A 20,500-nucleotide genomic window follows, 5' to 3' on the forward strand; every position below is an offset into this window, starting at 1 on the left:
TGTAATTAGAAGCATTACAGTCTTTGCTGTCTCAGATTTAATGAATTTTCCTGTTGCATAAATGACTACTGTTCTCCCCTAATAAATGCACCCCTACAGTTCTGTTCTTGTTTATTCCTTATGTACAGGTGGGCAAAATAAATCCCTATGCAGGAGACCTATATAAGTTCTTACAGTTTAAGTTCTATTTTACAAGAGATTTGGATGGTACATAGGACTGTGGTGACCCCTACCCCCTTGTGAATTCCTTCTGTGTTTCCCAGCTTGTTCTTCAGTAGCAAGACAGATATCTTAGATGCACAGTGTGGCACTCACCAAATTCTAACGTAGAATGGGTTCTGCAAAGCTGGGTTTGACTGATGGTGTACCTCAATAGAGACGGCATGTTTTAGGGGGCTGGTTAAGAAATAATAAGTCTGATTCTAAATGGTGTAAATTGGTGTAGCCCCGTTGGCTTCCAAGGAGTTATGTTAATTTGCACCAGCAGAAGAATTCTTCCCCCCACCCCCCTTCAAACAACAGTTTGATACTGGCTTAGGCAGGGACCCAAACTTGTGCTCTGTCTATTTTCCATTTATTTTAACGAGTATCAGTAAGTGTATTAGAAGAAAACACAAAAGGAAGATTTTGTGTAATTTGGATGAGAGAGACTTTTACTGTAAATACCACTTTATCATTCAAACCACATGAAACTCTGACACACATAGGGAATAAATAAAGGCAGCAAAAGAGCTCTCAGTAGCAATTATCAAACAAATCAAGTGACAGCCTCCCCTATTAGCTGGAATCATTTGGGTTATTGTGTAAAAATGTAAAATGTGGCTTTGCATATTTAACATGTCTCCTCCGTTTTTGTTTTCCTATTTGCAGATCTATTATAAAGTTATTAAAGAAATTGAGCCAGGAGAAGAACTGTTGGTGTATATGAAGGAAGGGGCTTATTCGCTTGGGAACATGCCACCCAGTATGGAAGGTAAGATCATTATTGTTAGATAGCACCTTTCCGTACCTGGCACCAGGAGGAAACAAAAGAACGTGCAGCAAGAAACTAAGTTGCATGGTTACCTGCCCTGTTATGTAACTGTTGATTGTTCTAAGATTTAATGCATTTTATACTGTTCTGTATTGGCAAGATAAGCTGCCTTAGTCAGCGATGCCTAAGCAGATTTTTTAACCTCAAGGCTTGCACAGATGCATTAAATATTTTTTCAAGGAATGTTGTGGTTTTGAATACTATAGGGGATGGCTTATTAATTTCCGGGGTTGCCATGGCTGTTTGTGGGTAATAAAATCAAGGCGACACATTCCAAGGCTTACAAAACACTCTGTGTTCTTTAGAGCATCAGAGCACAGAGCAGCAGTGGCAGTGCTATTTTAATGTGGATGGCTCGGCAGCATCAATTGGTGGGTCCACGGAACTGTTAGAACAGCAGTTCTCAACAGGTGTGACAAGATCCTTTTAAGCGTGCCATAGATGTTAGCACTGTTAGGTGTGCAGCCATGATTCACAACATAAACCCAGGGATTTCAAATAGGAATCCATCATATTAAAACATTCTGACCCGTTGTGGTCTTTCTGAGGTCTTTGCAACAAAAGAATTGCTCTATTATTGTTTGTAGTTAAGACAAGAGAGTAAATTTGGAGCAGGTATTTTCTGAGGGGTGTCTTGAGTCTAATGAGAGGTGTCTTGAGTCTGAAAAGTTTGATAACCACTTTATTAGAGCAGCAGGCTCTATTGAAATAAACTCTTCATTGCTCCACTGTCTCGCTTGGCAAGCAGATTGAGCTGGCTAGTCATGGTGCCGGGCATAAATGGACTCCCTGAGTAAGCAAATGGCTTAGAGGAACATTGTGCATTGAGCAGCCAGAGAGATTAAGTTCTTATATTTTAAAAGGCATCTTCCCCTGAATGTATTGATATTGCTTCTTAAAGTTCAGTCATTGCTCAGGACATCAAAGGAGCCATTGCATTTTTGGGGAGGCATGAGTGTTTTACAATAGTTAGAGCAAGAACCTGTGGTCTCTTGTGTTCTCTTTTTGACTGCCACCCACTTGCTATGTCTAGTTAAAGGAGACATGAAAATTGGGGGAAAGCACTGGTGTTTTTGCCCCCTTTTATAGTGTTTGAAGATGGGTGGAAAAGATTTTTTTTCCAAATTAAAAGTGAAGAGTAAGAGGAGTTTCTGCTCAACAACTAGGAGAAGGGAATTTTAGTCAGGCTATTGAAAACTTTGGGCTTAATTTTAAACTGACTAAAAGCAGCTGGCTTTAGCAAGAAACTCCAGGATTCTTAAAGCAAAGATTACAGAAAGAAAACCCAGGAGTATTCAAAGAAACCCCAGCCTCCTTGCTTTAAGAAGAAAAAAATTTGCCTATAGGCAGGGGGCTATTTAGCAGAATTCAGGAAGGTTTTTGCAGCTTCTGCCGAAGTCATTGGTGCTGCACAGTGTTAGGAACAGGCTACCAAGCTGGCTGGGCCTGTGATCTGGCCCTGTCTGGCAGTATTTGCATTCCTATGTTTTACCTGTTTACTAACATTTAACACAGTGGTTAATGCAAATGCCCTGAGGCATTGAAGGGATCTCTGCCAAAGTAGGGAAGATCAGACATCCTATTCCTGGTACAGCTAAAATAAAAAAGCTAAACAGAGAAAACAAGAGTCTGACGAAGTAACCAGGCAAGGTTTCTTTATTCTTTGGAAAAAAAATTAAGAAGGGCACAAACCCATATTTTTAAAAATCTTTGAAAAAACTAAAATGGAAACAGAACTTATCTGTGTTTGTTTAAAGCTAAGCTCATGAAAACGCCTTGGTAAAACTAGATACACAAGATACGATGTATTTTTTAGTTTTCCTGTAATTTAGTAATGACAGCAGTGGAGGGTTAGTTTTAAAAGTGGGTGAATTATCTAAAGTAAATGAATTCTAATTTAAATACAGTCTTTTTCTGGTCAGCCACTGACTGTGAAAACGGCTCATTATTAATGTAAATATGCCCATTATTTTATGACTAATTTATAAATACATTTCTGCATATAGGCTGCTCATGAACTAATTGTATATTGTTTGGCATAATCAGCATTTGAAATTTGAGCTGTTATGTTGGACCTTCTGTTCACATGCTTCCCTTACTGGTAGAAAAATGTAACTTGGATTCAGATTGCCATGGCAAACACTTAGGAAGATGAATGTGTAAAATCTGCTTTTTGCAATATTTGTTTGTAATTTGTTGTTTCAGTGAACTGTTTCTGCCAAAACACTCCTTTGCTTAAGGTACTCCTTGAAAAGTGGATGAGAAGGGAGTGAAAACACAGATGATGAAAATTAAAACATTCGGTTGATTTTTTTTTCAAGTATTTTTTCATTGTTGAGTTAAATGCTCGTGATTTCCTTAAAAGCAAGCCACAGATATAAGATATTTCTGGTGGTACTTCCCCAATTATGGTGTAAAAACTGAATACCTCTTTGATAATTTAGAAAAGAAATAGAGAAAAAAATCAGCAAGGCTTTCTGGTTTAATGCTGCATGATCTGTTTTGCTTCAGAGATTTCATATTTGCTTTTAAGTGACACTTATTTGAACAAGCAAAAAACACCTTGTTCCCTGTAATATGCCAGCTTTGTTGTTATATAACATTTTTCTGCATCTTCCTAATAATGTATCATGCTTTTGGTAGCTAATTGCTTTTAAATTATAATAGCCCAACATTGAATGTTTGACTTCTTAATACTTCTACCTTTGAGAATGCGATCTTCCCCCCACCCTTCATTTAAATTCTGAATTGCAGAAGAAAGAAAATGCAAAAATGTTCCACACAAAGATAATTATCATAAAAATCTTTTATCCAAACCCCAGCCAAATGCAGTAGACCCCTTATCACTGCAGGAATTTTGAGTAGGGCTCTTGAACTCCTTTGAGACCTGAGTCTGGTAGATTAGCATGTAGATGCCACATAATTGTGTTCCCCTTGGTTTCTCTGAAAGCTATTAGGCACTGATTTATTTTTCTGTTACATTCCTGCTTTGTCCTGAGTGTTACTGATGGAACTTAAGATAGACGCATATAACCACAGATTTGACAAACAAGACATAGAGAACTGGCAGCAATTTTTTTGTTGTTGGATTTTTCTTTTCTTTTCTTTTCTTTCCCCCCCTGTGACACGGAAGCAGTAAACTGTTTTCATAGGGCAGCATATTTATTTATTGTGTTTAAAGAAAAAAAAAACCCTTTTATGTACCTGCTATAAATTGGAGACTTTGTAGCAAAGGCAGAGCTCCAGATACCAGGAGATCTCAGTTCAGTACTAAGCTTCCTTTGTGACGTGGGATCCACTCCTACAAGGTGTTGCTCTAGCCTTTAATCTATGCGTGTCATGGTTTCTTTTTCTGCAACAATGCACAAGGGTATTGTAAGGCTAAACTCACTGATAATTGTAAAATATTTGTTTTCAGGAAAATGCAAAGTTCAGAATACAAGAAGTATATTTATTATGTATCAGTTTAGGATCTTTCTTTATTCTGCTTGCCAGTCAATTTCTTCTCTTCAGAAGTGTTTACCAGGGCTTATTTCTAGCTTTTCAAAGAATTTGCGCACACATGCACACCCATTCAGCCACAGTAAATGTGCATATAGATAGATGTATTGACAGACAAACAGACAGACAGACATGCACACGCACACTCTGTGAAAATCTCTCTATATAGATTTATATTGAATATATACACGCACACAAAGAAAAATTAGAAAACATGAAGACATTTTAGGGTATGTTTCTACCACAGTTTAGTCATCTTTTTTTATCTATCCTCTATGTTTTCTTTACCAAATATTCTGTGTGAAGAAAATCCATTTCCCCTCATATTGTCAGTTCTTTATGCACATGAAAAAGCTGGTTGTGCTTAATAGTAGAAGAAGACCATCACTGCCAATGGTACATGAGACTGCACAGAACAAGTCGATTTTTTAATACAACTGAAGCAAGATAAGCTTTATCTTAAAAATATTTGCCTAAAAAAGACAGAAAGGAAACGCCCAAGCTAGAGGTGTTTAAACTGAGTGGGGTAATAAAGACGCACAGGATGCATCTACACGAGATATTACCGCACATTCATTATTGCACGTTTATTTAGTACTTGTATTAGTACTCAGTGACTGGAGCTACTGCACAGTAGTGCTGGCAAACAACTTTTAGGTGATCCCATGGCTTAGTAGCCTAATAAAACTGTGCAGTAGCGTATTAGCACTGTCCATGCTGTGACATGCTACTGAGAAGTATTTTTTGGCTACTGTGAAGTCAGCGTCTTGTGTAGACATGCCCACACAGTTTGACTTCTTCCAGAGTTACTTAGCAGAATCCTTCTTCACTCCAATTTTCAGGTGGTCTCAATGGATTTTAACCGGTTGGGGATATGATCCCTTTTAGGGATCAGATTTCTTGTGCACAACTTGTGACCTCCGTGGTTCTTCTCAAGGTGCAGGATGAGGCAGGTGAGGGCAAAATCAGACCCTAGGCAGGCACTGTGTCATGTGTTGTAACACAGTAGGTGAGCCTATGTGTTTCCAATCTGCAGTTAACTCTGTGAGATAACATTTGCTTTTGAGAACAGGAACCCCCGGGTTCCTGTTTAATCAGCCTATCTCCACGGCTAGAAACTGGCTCAAGGTAAAATAAGACCGAACCCAAGCCATCCCGTAAGTCTTGTACAGGAACAGGAAGAATTTCTGAAGTTTGAGGAAGTTCTTTGTTAAATGTTCTCTGAGGCAAAAAATGTCCTCCCCCCTCCAAGTTTTCTATTTTGGGGTGAAAGCCGAAGTATTACAGTGTAGCTGCGCTGGGCAGATTTTTGTCCTGCATGCAATTAGGATGCACTGGAAATTTCTTAGGAGATCAATCTTGGGATTCTCAAACCTGAGGAGCTGGGAGAGGTTGGGAGAGGTTCAGACATCATTAAGTCTTCTTAGAAGAAAAATAAAGGAGAGAAACGGTAGATGAGCAGCACGTTTTACTGAGAGATGATCTCCTTACCAGAGCAGTTCAAAACCATTCCACCCAGTTATCATGCAGATCAGTGAAGTAAATGAGCCAACTGGTTCCAGCTCATCTGTGATTCTGTGATACCCAAAGCTGGAGCAAAAATGGAGGCACCATAAATACTGCAAGCACTGCTGGCACTTTGCTCTACAGATCTAGCTTTAATGAATTTCTGATAGGTGGCCCATCAAGCCCTGTTATAGATGGTACCAAGATGAGTGCAATGCCAGGAGTGCAGACAAGTCCTATTAGGGTTTTAGTGGGTGTTTTAGTGTTCCCTCAGCTCCCATGCTTTGGAAAAGGTAATGCTACTCCTCCTGCCTAACTCAGCTCTATCTCAAAAGAGGTACAATTTTAATCCAGAAATGTTCTTTGTTGAAGACTTAAGTTTGGCCAGCTAGCATCTTATTTCCCATCCTGCTGTGAGGTCACATGAAATGTGAAAATGTGACATCATAACATAACCGTTTGCAACTTTCTTTTTTAATAAGAAGCAATTGCTGGATGACAGGGCAAAAACAAGTACCACAGCTAATGCAGTTTTGTCAACCACCAAGTAAATGTAGGGAGCTTCTTGGTTCTCCATTTTCAGCTTTCCCTTCCCAGAACCATGATACAAATCAGTTACAAATTGGCACAGCTCTCACAAGCTCTAATAAACCATTTCATTTCCATAAAAACTTTTAAAAGGGGCTCAGTCCAGACCCCTGGAAGGAAAGGGGCCTTCGACTCTTCTGTGCCTCCCAGATTCTGTTATGTGTCTAAACCAACTGAAAATGGGGGCAAAATTGGGAAATTGTCACTATTTCCCCTTGCATTTTTTCAGCTCAAATCCAAATATGATCAAAAAATTCTGAGAAGAACTTTAATTTTTGGAAAACCGTGTCCTTGTTTCTCCCCTCACCCTCCCGTTATCCTTTCTTCTCTTCTTTTCTCACTTTCAGCAAATAATTTTATATTTCCCTGTTTTATTTCTCTCTTTTCTAAAATGCGAGTAATATCATTGCCCTGCCCTCACAGGACCACTGTATTAACAGTATTGATATTACTTTAAATGCAAGTGCAATGAATACAGATAATGTTCTACAGTCTAGTTCATATGGCATTGGGCTATATTGAAAGGGAGGAAGAGATTTAGCTTGTGGGTCCCAGACAAGGAAGCTATACAAGATCAGTGGAGAAGATACTGGCTGGGCTTCTCGAATCCTAGAGAAGTAGGGGTGGAAGGGACCCCAGGAGGAGGTCATCTTTTCTAACTCTCTGCTTAAGGCAAGTATACTGCCTTGACTCCGGAGGAGCTACTTCTGATTTATACTAAACACACTTCATAAAACAAAGATTTAGGCAGTTGTGATATTTTGTGCAAAAGCTGGTGCCAATAATCATCTGCAGCACTTTTTAGCGAGAAAATCTCTTAAAATGTTTTATGCATCCTAGAAACACCAGTTCCCTATAGGCAGACAAAGGATTGAAATGCCTTCTGTCTTTTAACCTATCATCTCCTTTCTTGTACCACAGACTACCCGTGATGCTGTTCATTAAATTAACTCTGAGCAAACATCCCTTAAAAATAATATTTTCCTTCTGTCTCCTAACGTAATGAATTTCACTGCAGGCTTTACACTTGCAGCAGTGTTTTCAGAGTGTGAGAAAGGGACTTTAGGCCTGCTACCGATGCAACATTTTACATGATTGGAAATTAGTCTATACCTGTAACGGAACAAAAATTCGGCACGTGTAGACTGGTTTAAAAATGGCAGAACCCAGTCTAAGATTGGCGCCCTTCCTCACCCCACCCCAACAAAAGGTTGCTTACAGAAAACCACATAACTTTAATCAAGTCCACCTCAGGCCTTTTGAATGTCTGCACCCAGCCCTAATTGCAGAAAAGCGTGTTCAGAAACGTGGGGGGTGAGGAGAAGAGGGAACACAGCAGAAAGCAACTACATGAAAAGCTTCTGTTTCAAGTAGACTGCTGGGTGGAGAAACCCTGGACTGTCCCAACTCCCTCACAGAAGTCATTCTCCTGGAAAATTTACAGCTCTGAGCTGATTGTTTGACTTGGCACTATGGTCAGGATGCTGCCTTGTAAACTTAATAATAGCTGCCCTCTTTTTAATTTGTTTGACCTTGACTACAATAATTTATTATATGCATTAGATCTTTTTTTTTTTCCAACAAAGAATTTGGCCTCTTTTTCTTTGCTGCACAGTGCTCTGTCTTCGAACTCCCCCTACTTTGTGAAGCCCTCTGGCTGCTGCATAGCAAACACTGGGGAGAGGGGAGGAGGGAAGGCCTTGGAAAGTGCAGTTCTCCAGGGTTGGGCTCTTCCTAGCGTAAATACGTGATTATCTTTTACAGGCTTTTGGGGAGGCAATAATCATTCTGGCTTGTGCAGCTGGGGGAAGGTGGTATTTTGTTTTGTTTTGTTTTTTTCTTGACAGCTTCACAGGAAGAAACAGCCATTTAAAAACACGTTGACAGACAGATAGACAAGCAAGCAAACAGACAATCCCCCTGCCCCCGCAGAATCTCCAATACTGTGTAAATCCTGCTGGTCTCAGCTCAAAGCCTTAACAAGGCTCAGGAGCAAAAGTGGACAGTAGAGTTCAAGCTCCTTCCAGAGTTTGGCTGCTTCAAGGCTGCGGTCTCTCCACATTGCCCGAGCTGATGCGAATGGTTCGTGTTCAGCCAGTCGCAGTTGATGTTACCTGCACCAGCTTACTTTGAAGAGAAGGATTTTATACCCGTGGCTTGTAAACATACTTTTGCAGTGATCTTCATTGACTTGCATTTTGTGAGCCAGAGAACTAGCGGATCGAACGACCTGGCGTTACGTGAACTTGCTAACCCCAAAGCTGAACTGCTTTGTCCATCTCTTTCAGAGGAGCACACATTTCGCTGCGAAGACTGTGATGAACTCTTCCAGTCAAAGCTGGACCTGAGGCGGCACAAGAAATATGCCTGCAACTCTGTCAGCTCTCTGTATGAGACCCTGAATGAGGAGATAAAACAGGAAGGCCTCAGCGATGGGCAGGTCTATGAGTGCAAAGACTGTGAGAGAATGTTCCCCAATAAATACAGGTATCACACGCACAGCAGGCACTTGCCTTGCTAGCTATACACTGAAAGCTTAAAACAAATTATCTTAATATGAAATCTAACTGTTCAAAATGTATTCGTCAAGTGGGAACTGAATGGCTCGAGCTTGGGACTGGGATATGGGACTTTTCAACTGCAGTTGCCATGTTGAATGTGGCTCAGGCCAGTAAGTTTTTAGAAAATCACTCCCAGTCAATAACTGTTTGTCACATGAGGTTATGATCTCAGTGCATTTCAACCATCCACTGCCATGTTACCATAACTGTTTTCACACCACTGCAGGAAATCCTCCATCACAATTTGCCCTAATTGTTAGCAGAATGGCCAAGGCTTGAACACACGGTGATGCAATTCCGGCTTACCCTTTCCAGGTCAACAATGAGACATGTGGCCAGGGCCAGTAACATTACAGTGCCAACCTAACCTAAAAGATCAGTTTTTTAAAGAAAAGATTGCAATCAGGGCCTGATCCTATACCATTGGATAGAGAGGAAAGTGGGAACATTGCTGTATTAAAAAAACCACCAAATACTGCAGGCCTCATGATAACATTGTTTGAACTGTCAACACTTTAAACAAGCATAGCAGAACTACAGGCTTAAGGCCAATGGTTCAAACTACAAGATTTTGGTAAAGTTGACCACTGAGTGCTGGCCAGTAGTAATCATGCTGAATGTAATTATAACATTTTGTTGCAGATGAGTAGATAGGAAATAGGAAAAGCGTTCTTACATTCCCATGGAATACACAAGAGAATCTGAAATTAAGAATATAAATTTGTCCAAGACAATCCACTAATGTATCTTCCCTAAAATATATCTGAATACTGAGCACCTTGCGGGAGTTTTACAAGGCTAGGATGGGTAACGTCATCTAGCAGTTTGATGGTATCTATATTTTCAGGCACTTCTCCCTGATTCTTCCTCACCTTTTGTTTTCTAACTTGAATTATTCTTTTCACTCTCTATAAGTTTGCTGTTTCTTTGATTTTCTCCAACTCTGCTGGGAAAATAACACATCCATGTGATTTAAAAAAAATTCTCCAGGAAGTGGAATTCTATCTGAAAAATCTTCCTGCCTTTTCAGTGATAACAGGAGTAATTTATTTTCAGTCTCCATCTTCCTTCTTTGTTTATACTGTCCCTCTACAATCTCCCTCCCTGAGTACTAACATATTTCCCTCTTGGCAGTGCATGAACGCTTCCTGAATCCCTTTATTTCCATTGTATGCAAGTAGTATTTCTGTTGTACAGAATAGGAACAAGGCATAAAGACTGTCATACCCTTACTTCTGCTAGTAATTGCTCACTAAGGTGAGTAAGGGGTTGGTCTCTTGCCGAAGAAGCTCAAACAGAGATGCTCTGAGCAAAGACAGGAACAGAAAGCTGATCTCCTGAACCCCTGTCTAGTGCCTTGTTCTCAGCACCACCTTCCTACTAGGAAAGGTTCCTCAGAGTCTTTGCTATAAACTAACTGTTCCTTCTTAAAACTCATAATTAAGAAAAAAGTGGGCATATGCCCACTGAGCTATCCGACTGAAGGGTTACCTTAATAACCAAATAATCATGAGCCATGCTTTTCAAATAGGACCAGTGACTTGGGCCTCTTCTGTATTTGGGTTTGACTTGAAGACATAATGAAAAAGCCAGATTCTCAGAATGATCTCAGCCTTTTTTATGCACAGCATTGAGCTATCCAAAGCCAGTAGTCACTTCTGAAAGTTGAGGCCTGAATGCCTAGGGTATTCCTGGAAGTCTAACAATGTCTCAGGTCTCTGTGAATTTTACTATAGACTAAGCCATCCATATATCTTGTTGCAAAAGCAAAACAAAAAAAGTCAGCCCTTGGCTGGCATTATGCGGAGGCAGAGAACACGCTGCGCCCTAGTCTGTGCATACATTAAATTTAGTGGAACTTTCAGAGGAAATTACCAATTCTTGTTTCGTCCCCCTATAAATCTGGCTATTCCACTTTATGAACTGAGAAGCCCTCTTAAGACAGCAAATAAATCCAGTCAACATATCTAGATGGTCTCATAATTTCTTGAAAGTTAGTTCAGCTCAAATCAAGAATATCACCAGGGAACTGAAACTCAGCACTTAGCAGATGACTAAATAAAAAAATGTTTGTGCTAATCCCAGTAGGTTATTTTCCTGTAAACATTATAATAAGTCACCTGCATTTGTGCTGTATAAACCCATAAATCACAATTAACTGCCAGAAAAAAAAATCTATATTAATGGCATTACGAACAGAGTTTCTTTTATCAAAATGGATGATTATTCTTCATAATTAACAGCCAGCCAATTTATTACTGTCCGCTTCACAAGGATTAACCATTATAACTTTGAAAGAAGAGGATCATCCAGAGACTAGTGGGATCTTAAACTCCTCTGGTTAACAATAAATGACTTGGCTTTGGAGCAGAAGAATATCTGTCCAAGTACTCAAAGGGTGCCAAAATCTCAGCATGCACAATTGCCATAATTTGTAAACCAGCAAAATCCCTTAGCTTCATAAATATTTGAGTTCAGGTCAATGAACATATGGGCTGGGAATTTCAAGAGTCTAAGTGAAGGAGATCCTCAGTCCTAGGGTGCCTACTGCCTAACTGTCCTTGGCCCTTCAAAATCCTCAGCCTTAGCGCCTTGTCCTGTGCAGTCAGGCTATGGAAAAGTCCACTTGTGTTTAAGGGAGTTGGATTAAATTGAACTGTAAGGTTTAGCTTTCTTATGTTTTTTTAAACTGTCCTTTAGGAAATATACCCCTGTGTTAAAATTGTAAAGGGATGACTTAATAACATTTACGCAAAAGATTTCAGTTTCTGTTAAACTTCACAAGTTTTTAATGATCCTATGGACTTTATCAATAAGGTTAAATATTTACAATTCTCACTGAACTGCAGCAGGATTGCAGATTTTCTTCCTTTCTCAGGATCAGGCTACTTGAGGTACATTGTTTCAAGCTCCTTGTGTACCTGGATTGCTAACAGGGCAAAGCCCCTTATGCTCATCTTCAGCCCAGGAATTTTCTCCTTTCCCTACCAGTACCTACCTCTCCCAGTAGCTCCTCTATACAAGTGCATCTGGGTTAGTGGCCAGCAGAACTGGCATGTGCTAGCACACACACTGAAGTTCAAAAGGCAGAGACAGCACTTTGGCGTAGAGGAAACGCAGCAACCTATAGCATTGTCTGAAAAGCCATCTCGGCTATGGCACTGCTCCAGCAGCCACTTTGGTTGCCATCGTCCTCCTGGCTTGAGAGAAGCTGCCAGTTGGCAGAAGTTGAAATCGCCGAGTTAAGTAGTAAAAGATGTCTGACATTTAAAAGTGAAATGTGTTTGCACCTTATCATATTTCTTTCAAATGTGAAGTTACTGTGTTCTGGGAAGTTGTGGGCTTTGTGCCCATGAAAACGGCAACCTGATCACTTCAGCAGTAACACAGCTAATATCTTGTCTTTCCCTGCGGGGATTCGGCAGGAATCTTTGTCACAAAGTGCTAGTTTTTCCCTTTTGAAACCTGCAGGCTTGGGTCAGTTTTGACTTCTTTTTTTGCTGTAAGGGGAGCCAGTTTTGCAGTAAGAAAATTCATGAAACACAGCAAATTTTGGAGAGGCCCATTCTCAAATGTGAAATGAAATGCCCCAAAAAAAAAAGATGTAAAAAAAAAAAAGACTCAAATTTCCATATAGTTGCACCCTTCATTGTTAATTTGTCGCTCATTTCATTTTAAAAGGTTTTTGAAGTCATGTTATGTGACAAGCACCATGTTGACTAGTTAGTATTGAAGAAAAAAAAACCCCGGTGGTTCTCGGCCTCTTTCTCTGTCATCATCTTTAATCACCACTCTCTATCTCAAACCTCGCTGGTACTGTGACCCTAACGGACATGATTATTGTAACTGTAAATCCACTGAAAGAAAGTGCTTGGTTCAGCCTTGTCTGTAAATTAAAACCAGTTGAAGCCTGCCCTGTTAAGCGCCATTTTCTAGCTGTCTGAGTTGCCTGCCTTTCCTTACCCTGTGAGGTAAGCATGTCTTTTCTTTCTCAGCTTGGAGCAGCACATGGTAATCCACACGGAGGAGAGGGAGTACAAGTGTGACCAGTGTCCAAAGGCTTTCAACTGGAAATCAAACCTGATTCGTCACCAGATGTCACATGACAGTGGCAAACGCTTTGAATGTGAAAATTGTGTGAAGGTACGGCAATACATTGCGGGGGAACAGCATCACCTGGGGAAGGTGAGCTGGAAGTGCAATTCAGCACACACTATAGCGATCAGCACCATTTCAGGGTTTAATGGCGGTAAGCCATCATTTAGGCTTAGGAGGCAGAAGGGAAGGGGAGCAGACAGCCTTCGATCGCTGAGCCTGAGTGGGGAAGTCAGGAGGCCCAAAAAGCACCTTTCTACTGGCCTTTCCCCAAGCACTGGATAGATCCTGCTATTCAGAAGGAAAGCATACGGATCAAAGGGGATATGCCACCGATGTCAGCGAGCATGCCTGCAGCCTGCCGGGAGGGGTGTCAGTGCTACCTCGCCTCCGTGTCTGTGTGCAGGGTGAAGTGAAAGCCCTGCACAGTTGCACTCCCGGTGGGCTCTGCCGAGAACAATGATGCTAAATAACAAAAATAGCCAGCCTTCCCTCCCCCCCACCTTCTCCCACCCTTGCTCTCAGCCACACACACCTTTGTTCCTCTCCCCTAAAGGCATTTTCTCTTTCAGGTGTTTACTGACCCCAGCAATCTCCAGCGGCACATCCGTTCCCAGCATGTTGGCGCACGAGCTCACGCCTGCCCGGACTGCGGCAAAACCTTTGCCACTTCATCTGGCCTCAAACAACACAAGCACATTCACAGTACTGTCAAACCTTTCATATGTAAGTTGTCACGGGCATCACAGAGCCCCAGCTTTCACTATAATTGCACATATCCTGAGGGGCCCCCCAGCACTGGCTGTCCCTCTGTGAGCAGCCGCTGTAATTTTATAGGTCAGAGCACAAGATGAAATTCCGCAGCAATTTTTTCCCCCCTTTTTTCTCTTTTTTTGCATGCTCCCTGTTTTTTCAGTAAACATTCGTGGCAGTTTTTGACTTCCTTGACAAGTTAAAAGCTGAGTCTCTCAGCAGTCCCAGCGATGCCATTTTCTCATATCTTTTCTTTCTCTCTTCTTTTTGGGTTTTTTTTTTTGTTTTGTGTTTTTTATTATTTTTCACTGTGCCTGTTGGTGACATAAATAAATAGCTGACACAATCTGAGAGAAATGTGTTTCTGAGGTGCCTCAAATCATTCAACCTTTATGAAGAATTTGGGAAAGTGGCAGAGACTCAAAGGAAGGGTTGGTTTGATTTTTTTTTTTTTTTAACAAGAAAAGCCGATTTTTCTTCTGTTTACAAAGGCTTTAGTCTAGACAATACTCTACAGGCATTTAAATGGCACATTAGCCATATTGTTTGTGCTTTTCATTTCCAGATGTGACATTTACCTTAGGAAGGCCTAAGAGTCACTATCAGGACTGGGCTTTTATCCCATCTATATAGTGTCTTTTGCACCTTGGTAGCTGCAGAAAGATACATTTGCACTTTGCCAACAACATGCAAAGAGGAGCCTTACAGGCTGCTGCTTGGCACCTTACCAAAGGGATGCTCTTATGTTTAAAGCACAGTGCCAGATATATATTCAACTTCTAGTGATGGTGTTTCATGAGGCAACCTGCCGAGCCCACCTCTGCTTCCCTGTCCCTACCAACATGGGAACAGAATACAAGTACAGTATAGGGTGTGAGCCTCAGTTTTGATGTGCTCTGAGATAATCAGTGTCAGTGGGGAAATGGAAAACACACCCACTGCTTTGGTGTGATCCTTACCCCTCACACTTATGCCTGGCACCTGAGAGAGGGAGAGAATTGGAGTCCCAATTTTTTGTTAGCCCCAAAACAAGACACTGTTTCACATCGGCTTCATGCTGTCTCCCCCATCTAATTATGGAGCTTAAGTCTTCTCTGCAGTCCAAATCAGAGTTGAAAAGAATTTGAGAGTGACTCTGCCCGGTTCACAAGTGTCGGGGTGGAGTCGATATGGAATCTGTTAACAGTGGGATAAAACATACAAAAAGTTTATGGGGTCTGTGGGACCTGCTGGCTTTGCTTAGGGAAACATAGGACCACAGTCCCAGGGAATGCTTTCTTTCTCTTTAATGGGAATGGTTGCAGTATTGTACTTGAGATAATGAAGCAAATTGGCTTTAATGTTTGTATAATCATAGAATGCAGAACAGTGACAGGCGAGAGTCTACATGGAGTTCCCAAGTCGCTGCTTTTCAACAAGTCTTGGGTTTTGTTTGTTCGCTGGTTTGTTTTTAAGCCGTGGTTTACAATAATGAAATAATCTCCAGTATCTTTAGCAGAACAGTGATGTCTTTATTACATAAATATCAAGATGATCCAAGAAGTCTTTAGGGGATAGAGAAGTGTGTGTGTATGTGTGTGTGTGTGTGTGTGTGTATTTTATATAAACTATTTTTTTTCCTTTGGAAAAAGTCGCTTTTAATATTACCCTTCAACTTTCCGTAAGTTTTTGTTGCATGAGATGATTATATATTGCTTATTCATTTGCGTTATACATACTCACCATAAGAAAAGTGGTGCTTATCCCACAAACCCAATGTTCAGCCAACACATGTTGACAAAATTACATTCTGTTCTGATACAATTTGCTAAAGTAGATTAACTGTTTATAATAACCTCATCTGTATCTTCCAAACCACAGTATAACATCTTTTGGCACTTGCTAAAGGAGACATAGTTAAAATTAGAAAGGGGTAATTTTCTGCTGGAAAGAAAAATATACAAACATCTTTTAAATAAATCCAAAAATGTGACATTTCTCCAAAAATTATTAGTAATTTGAGAGGGACTTATAAATTCACACACATGGAAACACTTGTGCTCACACAGGCCCATCTACATACTCTACTGAATACCCACATACACTCTCACAGCCCTACTGATACTGTTGCTCCCTTGCAGTCTGTTGTGCCCTACTCGTGCTAGAGAACTAGAGTCAAACGTCTAACCTAAAGTCCAAAGCCCTGAATTTGAGAGCTAAGTCTAGGTGCTCTATCCTTACCATGGCTGAGCTATAACAGCGCTCAAAGAAGGGCAAGTACCTCCCTGTTTTGAGATTGCCCTTTTGCAACCCCTCTTTCCTGGTCAGTAGGAAATACAGCGGTACAGCAGCAGCTGCTGGGACATAGGGCTGGTTCCTGTGATTTCTGTGTTTTGCAGACCATGGCAGATCCATCTCTTCAAACTCCCATATAAATAGAGGCTGGAGTTTCCAGCAAACCCTTCTCTCTATTTAAAACAGTTTGAGATTCATTTCCTTTTTTGCCTTTGTAAAATAAGAGGAAAAAAACCAAACCAACAAGGAAATAGATGAAAATAAAGCAAAGCAAAAAAACACCAGGAAGCTTGAAAGCATGTGTATATAGCTCAAAAGAACAAGCAAAGCTTCAGATATGAATTACAGATGGATGGAGCAAATTTGGACAAAATAGTTATCAGCTGACCTTGAACTCTCTTTTGATCTTTAAGACCATTTGGCGACCATGTTTTCCATCAGGTCTGTGCTGCAGATGCAGGTCTCAGCCGTGCCCAGGGCCAGAAGCAGAAATGCTGTAACAGCGTGAGGAAAGACAGACAGTTCTTGGGACATTCTCAGAAAGGTCCAATTCCAGAAACAGCAATACATGAGAGAGAGTCTCTCTTTGTGCGAGCATAAGATTCTTCTGAATTTTCAGGTGTTCACCTGTACTAGAAATGCCCACGTTGCTAAATATTACTGAGCATTACTGGAAATTTCAACTCACCAGGCTGCTGCTTGTGATTTCCAGGACTGCTTAGGCAGGAATACTTTATGAACTGCCCCCTTTGGCATCTTCTGATACTCACACTGATGAAAACCTGAGAGAGAACACATGGCAGCAAATGTTTAACATTTGGGTACCAATGTCGCCCAGAAAGGAAAAAGAAAGTGTTGTCTGTTGTTTTGCCATGGGACCAAGTGTCAGGGTTCCTTGCTTAGCCACAACCACGCTGTAAAATTTCAGTCAGTTCTCCTAACCTTGATGGGCCTCAGTTTCCCTATTTATAACACCCTTGAGAGGAAGTATGAAAAATTACCCCCGGGCTTCAGAGAGATGTTTGATGATAAAAAGAAAAAGGAGAGGTAGGGGATTAAACTTTTTTGACATCTGACAAGGTTTGGTTTTGGTTTGATTCTAATTTCCTCAGAACCGCCTTGCCTGGCCCTTCCCTACCTGCTGAGTCCTGTGGGAAAGGTTATAGCAAGTGACATGCTGAAATCCTGGCATTAGAAGTCATTAAGGGAAAGGCTGACTGAGCATTAACTCTAGCAGTGCTAGGGAGTCCTTATTAATTTAACAAACACGAGATCTCACCTCATTCCTAGCTGAAGTTGAGCCCTGGGTTTAAAGAATATTTTTAGAACATCCCTATGGAGCGGTTACTTACTATTAATGGCATTAAAAAAATGGTGGATTTGAGTAAATGAGGCAAAGTTCTTCTCCCTTCAGCCTTGAATACTTCCTGCCATGCCAGACTACAAGGAAAGCATGCTAGCTAATATAAATAGATAGTATGATTAAAGTGCATGATGATCTTTATTTAAAATTTTAAAAAAATAGAAAAATCTCTGAGCTGGAAGAGCATGTTACATCAGATTTCTGGAAATTTGCAGGGGGACAGCTGCGTGTGGAGAGATTTGCTGCCATCAGGGCTTTTTCACTGATTTGCTCTTTATTATTTTGCCGTAAGGTAGCCCCTGCTCATCCCAGGGAAGAGCAGGGCTCCGTGGTGGGTGTTGGGTGCTGTCCAAACATAGTCAGAGCTAGAACTTGCCCCTAAGAGCTCACAAAGCAACTATCCTATTTTGAAAGTAAGGAAGCGAAGGGCAGAGATAGGAGGCAATTGGCCTAAAGAGATTTAGGGAGTCTGTGGCAGAACCAGGGAACTGAAGCCAAGTCACTAGAGCTCCCCATCCAGTGCCAGAACCACAAACCCACGTCTGTTTTAACTGTGTGGGGAAAAGAGGAACTTGGAGGTCAGAGGGAGGGCAGGATGGAGAAAACTGCCAAGGAAGCATGTGGAGAGCTGGGTAGGCGAAGCTATTGCATAGTAATTTCATATTGTTTTTGTTTTTGGTTTCTGTTGATGCTTTAGGTGAGGTCTGTCACAAATCCTACACACAGTTCTCCAACCTGTGCCGCCACAAACGGATGCATGCAGACTGTCGCACTCAGATCAAATGCAAGGACTGTGGGCAGATGTTCAGCACTACCTCCTCTCTCAACAAGCACCGGCGCTTCTGCGAGGGCAAGAACCATTACAACCCTGGGGGGATTTTTGCCCCTGGTCTCCCTTTAACTCCAAGCTCCATGATGGACAAATCCAAACCCTCACCCAACCTCAACCATGCCAGCCTGGGATTTAACGATTACTTTCCATCCCGACCGCACCCAGCGGGTCTTCCATTTTCACCTGCTCCCCCAGCATTTCCCACCCTCACTCCAGGATTCCCAGGGATTTTTCCACCCTCTCTGTACCCTCGGCCTCCCTTATTGCCTCCCACCTCACTGCTCAAGAGTCCACTGAACCACACTCAAGACGCAAAACTTCCAAGCCCCTTGGGGAACCCAGCCCTGCCTCTGATTTCTGCAGTGAGCAACAGCAGCCAGCCTGTCTCAGGAGAGGAGAAATGTGAAAGCAACCTAGAAAATTCCTACCTTGACAAGCTGAAAGCCAGGAACAGTGACATGTCAGATGGCAGCGACTTTGAGGATGTCAACACCACCACAGGCACAGATCTGGAGACCACAACCGGTACTGGGTCTGACCTGGACAGCGACGCAGAGAGCGACAGGGAAAAAGTGAAGGACAAAAGCAAACAGACTGAGAGCAAGCCAGACTTTGTCGGCAGTTCTGTGTCCACAAGTTCTGTCAGCAATGCGAGTGAGATCCCCCTTTTCTATTCTCAGCACTCGTTCTTCCCTCCCCCCGAAGAGCAGCTGCTGCCTACGACAGGGGCAGCCAATGACTCTATAAAAGCCATTGCCTCCATTGCAGAGAAGTACTTCGGGCCTGGCTTCATGGGAATGCAGGAGAAGAAGATGGGTTCCCTCCCATACCATTCCATGTTCCCATTTCAGTTCCTCCCCAATTTTCCCCATTCACTCTATCCTTTCACGGAGCGGACCCTCAATCACAACTTGCTGGTCAAGGCTGAACCAAAGTCACCCAGGGACCTTCACAAAGTGGGCGGCAGCAGCTCAGAATCGCCCTTCGATCTCACCACAAAACCAAAAGAGATTAAGCCAATCTTGCCGCCACCCAAGGTCCTGCCAGCCCCATCTTCTGGGGAGGAACAGCCACTGGATCTAAGCATCGGCAACCGCATCCGTGCCAGCCAGAATGGAGGGAGGGAGCCCCGGAAAAACCACATATATGGGGAAAGGAAGCTAATGGGTAGTGAAGTGCTACCCAAGATTTCTCAGTCTCAGCTCCCTCAGCAGCCATCCCTGCATTATGCTAAGCCATCGCCCTTTTTCATGGACCCCATATACAGGTATTAACATACCCTGCCTTAATTATTTCCTCCTGCACACTAACCTTAAGGAAGGCATTAGCCATTAGGTGTTGAAGGCAAATTTGGAAGTGGCTTAGGGAGCAAGACCAGAATAGAATCCTTGATTGTACTTGGCCTCCTTGGTGAAAGCACTTCAAGGCCCTTGAGTGGAAAGGATTTTATTGGCATAATAGAAAAACAATAGCACCACCCCCTGGGCTTGCATCCACCTGTCCATGCCCTCAGTTCACTGTTTTCATTTTTCTTTCTTTTCTTTTTTTTATTTTTATTTATTCTGCTTATAGAAATAGGGGCAACCAGAAGGGAAGGGATGCAGGAGAGGACAAAATGGGTGGTTGTCCCAGGCTGGCATTTGCTCACTGACAGCCAAAGCCCCCCAAAGGCCACAGTCCCATGTCAGAGTGTCTCTCATGGTAGGACGTTTCCTGATGGGGCAGCCTTACCACAGTAAACCCACCTATAGGGGAGGGTCTGCCTCATAGATTTTGCCTCATCTCTACACAATTTACCTGATCTATACTCATCCTTTCACAGTGCTTGATGAACCAGGCATCTCTAGTACTAAATAACTGTTTAAGCACTGCATTAATCTTACTCTTTCACCTGTGAATCTTGAAAAGGTGTCCTCCTTGCCAGATTCCAAGTGTTTCTGAGTTTCAGCCCAAGTGGAAATATCTGGAGGAAAGCCTTGTTTATGGTATTTCAT

The 20,500-nt window shown here is 41.9% G+C and overlaps 1 protein-coding gene across 6 annotated transcripts in view; it reads left to right on the plus strand.

Annotated features, from left to right (window-relative positions):
- PRDM16 (PR/SET domain 16) overlaps positions 1-20,500 on the plus strand; it is a 459,872-nt gene that overhangs the window by 406,505 nt on the left and 32,867 nt on the right. For 5 of the 6 annotated variants that reach the window (XM_090024494.1, XM_090024492.1, XM_090024495.1 and 2 more), the window contains 5 exons: positions 871-973; positions 8,917-9,115; positions 13,185-13,332; positions 13,857-14,010; positions 18,363-19,773. In XM_090024494.1, the coding sequence (XP_089880620.1) occupies positions 871-973; positions 8,917-9,115; positions 13,185-13,332; positions 13,857-14,010; positions 18,363-19,773 (2,015 nt within the window). The remainder of the gene's footprint in view (positions 1-870; positions 974-8,916; positions 9,116-13,184; positions 13,333-13,856; positions 14,011-18,362; positions 19,774-20,500) is intronic. The other variant, XM_090024489.1, reaches the window with a different exon arrangement.

The sequence above is a fragment of the Crocodylus siamensis genome, chromosome 12 (assembly GCF_052110815.1).
Source record: "Crocodylus siamensis isolate JL-2025a chromosome 12, ASM5211081v1, whole genome shotgun sequence".
In the NCBI taxonomy this organism is placed as follows: domain Eukaryota; kingdom Metazoa; phylum Chordata; order Crocodylia; family Crocodylidae; genus Crocodylus; species Crocodylus siamensis.